At 30.5% G+C, this 10433-nt stretch overlaps 2 protein-coding genes across 4 annotated transcripts; one reads left to right on the top strand and one right to left on the bottom strand.

The window, feature by feature from the left end:
* The first annotated feature begins 4876 nt into the window (after positions 1-4876).
* Positions 4877-7337, top strand: LOC126670672 (uncharacterized). 3 transcript variants are annotated; one of them, XM_050364476.2, is made up of 5 exons: positions 4877-4967; positions 5801-5945; positions 6213-6335; positions 6440-6661; positions 6866-7337. In XM_050364476.2, exons 2-5 carry the CDS (start codon positions 5808-5810, stop codon positions 7004-7006), a joined length of 624 nt encoding a protein of 207 aa, XP_050220433.1. In that variant the 5' UTR covers positions 4877-4967; positions 5801-5807; the 3' UTR covers positions 7007-7337. The 3 variants fall into 3 exon arrangements, with proteins under 3 accessions (XP_050220433.1, XP_050220432.1, XP_055960850.1); XM_050364475.2 differs by lacking the exon at positions 4877-4967 and adding an exon at positions 5037-5351; XM_056104875.1 differs by lacking the exon at positions 4877-4967 and adding an exon at positions 5378-5418.
* A 594-nt stretch (positions 7338-7931) lies between these two features.
* LOC126666759 (uncharacterized) lies at positions 7932-10059 on the bottom strand. Its single transcript, XM_050359620.2, has 3 exons — positions 9748-10059; positions 9542-9656; positions 7932-8137 (listed from the first exon to the last, which is right to left on the bottom strand). Exons 1-3 carry the CDS (start codon positions 9982-9984, stop codon positions 8064-8066), a joined length of 426 nt encoding a protein of 141 aa, XP_050215577.1. The 5' UTR covers positions 9985-10059; the 3' UTR covers positions 7932-8063.
* Between the last annotated feature and the right edge of the window lie 374 nt (positions 10060-10433).

A 10433-nucleotide genomic window follows, 5' to 3' on the forward strand; every position in this document is an offset into this window, starting at 1 on the left:
TATAAAAATACCAAAGAGTAAACAATGAAGTGTGTTTATACATTTATAACGTGTGTAATAGAATAAAACTTATAATAAATATAAGAATTAATCTTAATAAAATATCAAACTTTTGTTTGTTTCGTCAGTTATATTCAAATCTTTTAAAATCAACTAGTATAGCCAATTTTACGATATTTTAATTTTTTTTAGCCATTTGTAGAATCGAACTGAAAAAATTGTCACCTCACCCGCCACATCGCTGCCAACTCATCAAAAGTCATTGGCTGAAGTTGAGTTGGCAGCTCCTATAAACCCAACCAAATCAAAGGCATCCCTAATAAAACCACATGACAAATAAACAAAACTCAAACTCAATCTATAAACCAAATGAATTAATTATATTAATACATTTTTTTATATATTAAAAATAATTAACATTTCTTATCTAACTAATTTAAAATCTAAATCTAAATTAAATAAATTTAATTAAATTAAACGTTATTATCTTGAGATTTTATTTATATTCTGAGATAAAATATATTTAATATATATTTAGATTTTAAATTAGTTAGTTAAGAAATGTTAATTATTTTTAATATATAATTTTTTTAATAATATAACTAATTCATTTGATTTATATATCGGGTTTGATTTTGGTTTGTTTGTTGTGTGGTTTGATTAGGGATGTCTTTAGTTTGGTTGGGTTTGTAGGTGCTGCCAACTCAGCTTCACTCAATGACTTTTGTTGAGTTGGCAGCGATGTGGATGATGAGGTGGCAATTTTTTCCGTTCGAAAATAGCGTGAAATTGGTAATATTAGTCGATTTTAAAAGATTTGAATATAATTGACGAAACAGAAGTTTGATATTTTATTGAGATTAACTCTAAATCTATTATAAAAGATGAAAATTTGTATTTTAATAAAAATATAAGAGATATAAAATTTGAAAAATCAAATTTCAAAGTGTTTAAATTAATTTCTTTTATTGTAAAATTATTGAAAACTAATAAGTTGTTAATATGACAAAATTTTGATTGAAAAGTATTATTAATAATTTAATCTACATTGTTTCTTATCAAAAAAAAAAAAATTTATCAAGCGGAAAATAATTATAGATAATAAATAAAAAAATTATTAATTTATTATAAAAGGTATGGAATTTATATTTCTAAAAATTTGAATTTGTAAACTACATATTATTGCTATATTATAAAATAGCCAACCTAATATATTTTTGATAACAATTTGTTTGTTTATGTTATGTTATGCTACATCGGTAAAGGCCAACTTAATATACATATGAGAATCATTAAGAGTTAGCATTAATGGCATTAAAGCTGTGTTATTGGATTGGCTCATAAACTAAGAGTATATTGGAACACGTAAAATGAGTACTAATAAAGGTGAAGACTTAAAAAGGATATTAGTCTTTTGTATATTCATTAATGGAAGTATTAATTGTTCTATCCGGATAGATTCTATCCTTTCATCTTTAGCGTATTTTTTATACCCATTTATTCTCTGTGTCAAAAATCAAAAAAGGAGTCTTCTACGTTTCCCATCACCAAATTCTCAATCTCCCTCTCACGCGCCTCCGCTGCCTTTACTTTCGTTCCTATGCTATCCAGCTGCCGTGATATTTCTTCTTCCGCCTCAATCAGACCCATCTTTCACTCATTTCTTTGCCTCGCCGCTCATCCTTTGGTGTCGCTGCCGCTGCGGCTCCACCTTGATGGCCAATTCAGCAACTGTCTGTTACCTTATCTTTCTTCCTTTTCTACCGGCGTGCGATGGTCGAGGTAGCAGCGGCGGTGGGTTAAGAGATAGGTAGGTCATGAGATATCATAGGTAGTTATAATAGCAACTGGTTTTGGTGTTGACAGAGTTATAAATCTAAGGTTTGCAGGTATTAAAAACATGGTTAACTGATGCTTTTTTGGGGTGCATAGATGGCTTGAGATATTGGGTTAGAGTGATTGGTATGATTAGGAAGACACTGTAAGGAGTTGTCAAGCAGTTGGGAAGATTTAATTGAAAGTGGAACCAAAACAATTGAAAATAAGATCAAAATTACAATGTTTATTGAACTTTTTTGGTTTCTGATGCATTGCATGCTTTTGAAAAATTTGGTTTAGTGTTATTTATTGCAAATTATGATATTAATTGATCTTTTTTCATGGCAATTTGTTATAATTGATGTACATTGGGACTGGGAGTGATGGATTATCATTTATTAACTTGAAATAGATTTGAATGCTATAAAGCTTTGATCATTATGCGATTTATTCTCGGAGCTTATTACATGTTATATCGATAAAGATTATGTCAAGAAATTGAACGGGTTAGAAATATTGACATGAAGGGTTAAGAAAAAAGTAAGAAAAAAAGTGAATGATATGTATTTAAAATGTATCAGAGTAGTATATATATTGTATTTGACATTTTTTTAGTAAGTTTGATAATGTGTATCATACACGTTTCATAAATATATTTTTGTATTCCAAAACAAGTCAACTAATGAAGAATTTATTTATTCTTCTATTATCAAACTATTTTTTTTTATTATTTTGAAAATATAGCTGATCCGGTTCTGAGACGTATCAAAAATGTATCTGAAATGTATATGATATGTTTTTGAGATATAATTAAACAATTTTTAAAATCTGATTTTATGCAAAACAAATATTGTAAATTCGCTTCTATATTATGAATTTTTAATATATTTCATGTCGGCTATTTTCAACAAAATAAATTTCAAAATGACTGATACATGTGTTTATTAGTGATATATAGATGATACATATCTGATACATAATAGATACATAGATGATACATGTTTAAATTTCTGGGATCATTTTAACGAAATAAATTTTAAAATGACCAACACATTATCGATACATCGTAATACATTACTGATAAATTATAAATACATTATCGATACATCATAGATATAGAGGAGAAAAACTAATAGTAAAATTTTAATACATTACCGATATATCATCTACATCTTGCAAACACTGTAAATACATGGCCAATACATCGTAAATACATTATAAATATAAAAATAAATTGAGCTAAAAAGCAAAATCTCGTGCAACATGAAAAAATAAAAGGACGGAGCAAACATCAAATATTTAATAGGAAGACACATTGTTTAATTACATATATCGAATACATATTAAAAGCAATCTACATATATAATTTATATATGATAGATACATATACTTTTAATACATAATATATAATATATATACTTTTTTATAACGTAATTTATGCGTTTTTTAAGCATGTGATACATATATCTTTATAAAATATATTATACATATACATATAAATAGTACATAAAATAATATATGTGTGTATATATATACACACATATATTTATTTATTTATTTGTTTTTGTTTTTAAAAATATGAGAAAATGAATTAGTGACACAGTCCAGATACATAGCTGATACTAGAGGTGTACATGGTCTGGTTTGACTGGTTTATCATTGATATTTTAGTCCAAACCAATTATACTGGTTTGGCAAATTTTCAAACCAAAATCAAACCACATATATTATAAACCAGCAAAATTAGTTTGGTTTGGTTTGATAATTTTTTTCTTTAAAACCAGTATAAACCATCATCAAAAAATAATTTATTTATCTAAAATAAAAAAAAATTAAAAATCTAAAAATATTTATTCATCGTAAAAATAAATGTTATATTTATATAACAGGCTATAATAATGACTAATAAATAAATAAAATATATTCTATAATTTTTTTATAATATATTTTTTTACAATATATTTTTTTACATATTATTAATATAATATCTTAATATTATAGAAATATAACATTTATTTATCGATAATAAATATAAAAATAGTTATTTCATTAGATGATATTTAAATATATTATTTTGTCAAGTACATTTTAAAAAATAGTAATATAAATTTTATTTTTAAATTATAATATTTATAATTTTAATAAAAATATGTATGTATGTGTATATATTGGTTTGTTTTGGTTTATGTTGGTTTATAATTTTTAAAACCGCAAACCAGATCAATAATTACTTTTTTTCTATTTTCTAAATCAAAATCAAACCAACAATCTTCTAAACCGTAATATTTGATTTGGTTTGGTTGAATTGGTTTGATTTGGTTGGTTTAAATTTTTTCTGTACAACTCTATCTGATACATAGCTGATACATGTTTAAATTATTTCGACATGTTAAGATTCGCTGACATGCGCTGACGCGTGACTGACGCGCGTGTCAGACGCGTTTCTGACGCATGTCATACGCATTTTTGACCAGCTATGACACGTTTTTTACCTTTTTTTTTGCTGTGTGTGTGCCATGTGTCTCCTATTTAGTGGTTTGGTTAGAATATGTAAACTTTTATCTTTTTTTGGTATCAATGTAAATTATTAGGTTGGTGTGTATTTTTGTTATTTTCTATTTAAATAGTAATATTTTTGTGGTTTTTTTAGAAATATTAAAAAAGCTATCAGCTGTTGGCAAAAACCTTCAAAATGGAGTTTTTCAAAAAGCAGCTGTTGAAAGTTCAAAAAACTCCAAAAATATATTTTCTAGTGTTTTTTTATTTTTATTTTGTTTGTACATTTATAGTATATTTATGGTGAATAAATGATTGGTAAAAAAATATATCTATATAGATATTTTATAAAACAGGGTATCGAATATAATTAGCAATTTATGACCCTAATTTTCGTAATTATTTTCTGAAAGTAGTGTAGTTTGAAAATAATTCCAAATATAATCTCTCATATTAAAATTAAAAAATACATAAATATTTGTTGACAAGACATAAATATCTATTGATTTTATATTTGGTTGGGTTGAAAACCATTAAAACCAAACCAAGAATTTGGGTTTTAGCGCCAAGAAAAGAGGAAGAGAATAAGGACAAGAAATATGTGTGATGGAAGTGAAGCTGAAGCAGAGATTACGTCTCTTTTCCCCTCATTGGTACGTACCCTTTACTCCCTTCATCATTTGATGTTTCTTTTAATCCAACTATTTCTCATCACAGTAAGACTACCTTCAACAAGCTTACGGAGCTACTTTTTGTTTTTCCTTCAGAAGAAAACTTAAACGGGTTGATTTTTATATTCTAAAAGATTAACTTGTTTTTCCATTTTTGGTGATAGAGCTGGAGATTTAGTCTTCTGGAGATATCAAAGCTGAAGGGTCATAACAAGATGCTTGAACTGCCCGCACGGGTTTAGTCTAGTGGTCTAAACCTCAGCCATCTGGCCGCTAAAGGTCGCGGGTTTGAACCCCGGCTACGTCCTTTCTTAATATAGAGTGGTTGAGGTTGAGTTGCTGGCCATTATAGCCCGGAATTACCAGGTATGTGGGTTTGCGGGCGGTCCACATCTCGGAATTTGACAATGATATTGAGTTTTGACTCAATAGAGTGAGTCCTCGTCACAAAAAAAAAAAGATGCTTGAACTATTTTGGCTAATGCTGTCAAAACTGTTTTATATTTTCCAAATTATGCTCCATATGAATACATTATAGTATGTTGCATGTAAACTTCTCGAGTCCTATGTCTCGGTGTTTGATTTCCGTGTGTGGAAACAGTTATGGAACTCCGGAACTCTCGATATTTGCAGCTTATTCTTATAAAAAGTGTCATTTCACTCTGTTTTTCTGTTTCAGGTTTTTTGTGTTTTTCTGTTTCAGGTTTTGTTTCCGCCTTCCTGTTTCTATGCTATATAGCATCATAGTCTGGAATCTAAGGACATGGTTACTCCTATACAATACTGACCATTTTAATTAAATTTTTATGTCGCAGAGATGAAATGAACTCGATTTCCAGGCAGTATGGAGTGCCTCCTAATTCCGCTGTAGCTGCTAATAAGGCTACGCCAGATGTTGAATTTCTTTACAAAGGCCACCTTCCGAACATACCTGCAATTGTCTTAGGAGACACTCAATTGGTAAGTGGAGTCTCATAATTTTTATTATGGACATATCATTTAATTAGTATCAGGAAAATTATCCTAGTTATTATCTTGTAATCATGCTCTATGACAATTTTATTTCCAGACTTCCAGTGCATTTCACCAGCTACTATCTTTTGGTTGTCATTTTTGCAATCAAATCATAGTATATCCAAAGTTTCACCGTTAGAATTTTAATTTTACTACAAAATTATGTTTCATCTTTTCTTGGGATGGCCTGTTGGATTGGTTTGACTGTATCAGATCAAGAAATGTGGCTATTCAATCGTCTACCGGAAAGAAAAATCTTGGAGTTCCACGGCTATATGGGATGGGTTCTTGAATCAGAAGCCTTTCATCATGTTAACTGCACATGGTCTGCCACATGTAAGACATTGTTTAAAACATTGTAAATGTGAAATGTTCCAAGTTTTGTTTAAACAGTTCATTGATGGTAGTGACCTCAACATGAGCTTCCAATCTATTGTCAGGCTAAATCCACCGGTTATTTACTAGTTGTGGTTCCTCTTATTGCATTTTGCCTCACATGCATACTTGGTGCTTTTCACACTAGAGTTCCTAGAGATAAGGGACATGAAGCGGGCGATGAATCAAAGAAGAATCGTGATGGGCGCAGGAGTATGCGATGGAAGAATGCCCTGAACTTTAAGGATCCAGATAACCCTGATTCTGAATTGATAACCGATTTCAAGGTAAATGCCCGGTGGAAGAATTGTATTACGCTTATCATGAGTATATTAAGGCATCTAATGTGCGAAACATCATATTGTAGCAAGAAATACATGTCACAGAAGCTCTTTATTTACATTGAGTTTAAAGCCAAAATTATGAGAAGAAGAAGATAAAATTTAGGGTCAGCATTTTAAGACTGTTATTGTTTTTTTCTTTTTGTACAGAATACTTCAGACGGTCAAGAGAAAGATTTGAATGAAGACATGTCTCAAGCGTACAGAATACTTGAACAAGATTATCAAATTTTTTTATCAGAATGTGGAGTGAGTAAATCAGGATATTGGCGCGAACGCTTCCATAAATAAAATGCGTTTTCTGCTTGCAATCTCAAGATTTTGACTACAGAATCGTCTATATAGTTCATTTTTGGACTGGGGAACAATTCTAATTTTCCATTCTCCCTCCTAGATGTAGGAGTGACAGTGTGAATAAAGTAATTTAGGGTGATTTTAGGTTTTTAGTTAGGTGTGGCTCATCACTTTGTAGCTCTGGCTAGCTGATGCAGAAAACAGTGTGGATTCAGTTCATGAACACCATAGTTTTGTGCAGAGCAGGATGTAAAAGTTGTGTTTGTTTCAACTGTTGATCTCTAAATGAATTTACAAAATTGGCAAACTAACAATTTGTTGTTTACAACTCTCTTATACAGTTATAGTACCAGATGATACTCATTCAGCAACTACTTTTTACTGTTAATTTTACAGAAACAAATGCTTCTGTTTTTTGGTTTTAGACGGGGCTTCAGACACGGCACATGAGTCAAAACCATGCGAAGGTTTGGGGAGTGCATTCAGTCTAAACCAAACCGAACTAAAATTTTAAATTTTATTCAAAATCAAACCAAAATTTGTGAAGATATAAAACATTTTTCAAATCCAACAGATTCAAATCAGTCAATACAATTGTTTTTTTTAATTCAAATTGTACCAAAACTAAACTGAAGTATTTTTATTTTCAAAAATTAATTGAGTCAATTTCTTTTTATCATATCAACCCCAACAATACAAAATTTATTAATTTAGTTTGATTTGATTACTCGATTAGTATCTGTTTTTAGACTCAGGTGGTGATTTTTGCTGAGGGTTATATCCATTCAAGTTCATATAACTGGATTATCATCCCTGGAAATACATGGAGTATTCATGAAGAGACGAGCAAATGCACCAGAATGCAAATGGAGTTACCCCTAGGAATTTCAGTTGGAACATATCCAACTATATTCGAATAATCTTAGGTTATCCGCTCTGGATTTTTTGATTATGGTAAAAGCTCTCATATCAGAAAATAATTTACTTTGAACAAAATCTTAGCAAAACTAATATTACAATCAAAACACAATAGGAAATGACAAGAAATTGTTTCTCAACGGACCCGACGATCTTTCTCTTCTTGTCCTAGTCCAAGCGATTTCTGCGCATTTGCAATACCTTCAGGATCTGCATAAGGAAATGTCAAAACTATGACTATATGTATACCCAACCAAAAGAAAAAAAAAACATGTAATAAGGACATTAATCTGAAATTATAGCAAGAAAATATGACTCATTCCTAATTCCGTTACATGGAAGCACCCGATGTTAAAGAAGACGGGTAATAAACCCTGCCAGTCATCAAATTATACCTTTTCTTCAAAAATTGGTACTAAGAATGAAACGAAATTTCAATAAAGACTTAACGATAAACTCAAAATTGGAGTAAGGTTACCACTTACCAACATATAACATTCAATGTGAATACCTATTTTGAAATAAAGGGCATAGTTCCGTGAAGAGTTTACTACCCGAAAGAAGAATGAAATTATTTAACTAAACATTCAGTGATCTTTCATTTAAAGCACTTGAATCCTTTCCTTTCACAAAAATATGCACATTAAAGTATAGTTCTCATTTATTCAACTAGAGAACCTGCTGTTGCTAGTTGATACCGAAGCTTGCATAAGATCAAACATGCATGTGCATAGACTGATGCATATATGCATACTCGTGTGCATGAGAGAGCCGGAGAAACTTAACTAACTATTCCCCCCTTAACCCCAAAGGAATGTTCAACAGTTGACTATTTCAAAGGTATGTAAGCACATAAAAGGTTAACTAGCTCCACCGGGGCACACTCAACAAACAGTAGAGACAAGCTCCTACTGTCTATTGTCCATAGCTGATAGAAAAGGCCCGATTTAACAGGTTGAGTAATCATTCAAGGATACCCTAGCTAACTAACCGCAGGTACATAGAAGATATTAATTAGGCCAACGTAATGACCTCATTGGGCAGTTATTGGAATTACTTCAAAATCAGTTGCTGTTAACATCTACTGTTTTACTTCAACTCAATGAACAACAATGACAATTATAATTTTTGCAAAAAAGGATATTGCAAATTGAATACACTAAAGGAACAAGGAAACAGATTTTGTAAGTTGATAAATGAAACAAAAAATGTAATTGTATACGAAACTACAGAATTCTCCACATTTCATTCCATCAATATATTCGTAGAAAGATCATTTAGAAACGGTCCAACCCCTCAGCATTTCCGTATAATTTGACAAACTGAAAACTCAAATATCAGTAGAGTACCAACTCTCGGATAGTTTACACTTACCCCAAAAACTACCTTTTACCTAAACCGAAAAAAGGAAGAACAATTTAAAGAATAAACAACTAAGATTTCTTGAAACTAATTAGTTAAGATTTGTAGGCATATGATTCAATAAATAAACATCATTCCCATCTACAAACAAGGGACTCACTTGGATTAAACTATGTACTAGAATTCAATTGAAATTCACCCAAGTCAGTTGTGTCATTGAATTTTCAAGTTGAATTGGAAGCAAAGACATACCAAAGAATTGAGTGAAGATACGGCCAAAGAAGCTCAAATTACGAGAAACATTATAAGCCATGGCAGGCGGAAGTGGCTTCACAACAGTATCAATACTAAACACTCTTTGAAGAAACTACAACAACAAAACATACAGTTCAATTAGCAATCTTTTTCAAAAACCTCAATAAAATATAGTAAACAGAAAAGGGTAACAAAAAAGAAACCTGAAAATTTCGCTGGAAGCTGTAACGAAGTTCTGGGTCTAGCTCAAGAAGGTCATCCTCATCGTCGTCGTCATCAGCGATTTTTTGGTTCTTTTTGCGGGGGACGTGCATAGTAGGAGTGGAGCCTGGTTGACTGGTGACTTTGAGCTTGGCATCTTTGAACTTGTCGGCTTCGTCGTCATAATCGTCGCCTCTCCATGGAGCCTTTGACAGCAATTCTCGCTTTCCTTTTGCCATTTTGTGGTATACTGTCAGCAGAATGGAGAGGAGAAACGCGGAGAAGAGAGATAAGGCTGGAGATTTGAGTTGGGTTGGTTTTGTGGATCAACTTAGACATGTTAACCAGAGTTGGATACAGTTTGGCCCGCCCAAATCTACCCATCGCAACTATTCTAAAAAGGGCTTTTTAGAAAAACTAGTTTTTTTTGCCACGTTAAATATCTATATGACTCGTTATTTAGAATTATAATTGTATATATTTTTATAATAATATATTATTATTTAAATTTTATTGGACTTGTATTTTTTTTATTTATTTTTGTTTAATTATTTTATAAAATTTTAATTTTTTTTATTGAAAATGTTTAAAAGTTAGAATTAACTAATAGATTCAATTTTTGTTATTAAAAAATGATAATATGATTGAAGTAAATCTATATTATTGTTCATAGTAAATAATAATAAAT

The sequence above is a fragment of the Mercurialis annua genome, linkage group LG2, assembly GCF_937616625.2.
Source record: "Mercurialis annua linkage group LG2, ddMerAnnu1.2, whole genome shotgun sequence".
Classification (NCBI taxonomy): Eukaryota; Viridiplantae; Streptophyta; class Magnoliopsida; order Malpighiales; family Euphorbiaceae; genus Mercurialis; species Mercurialis annua.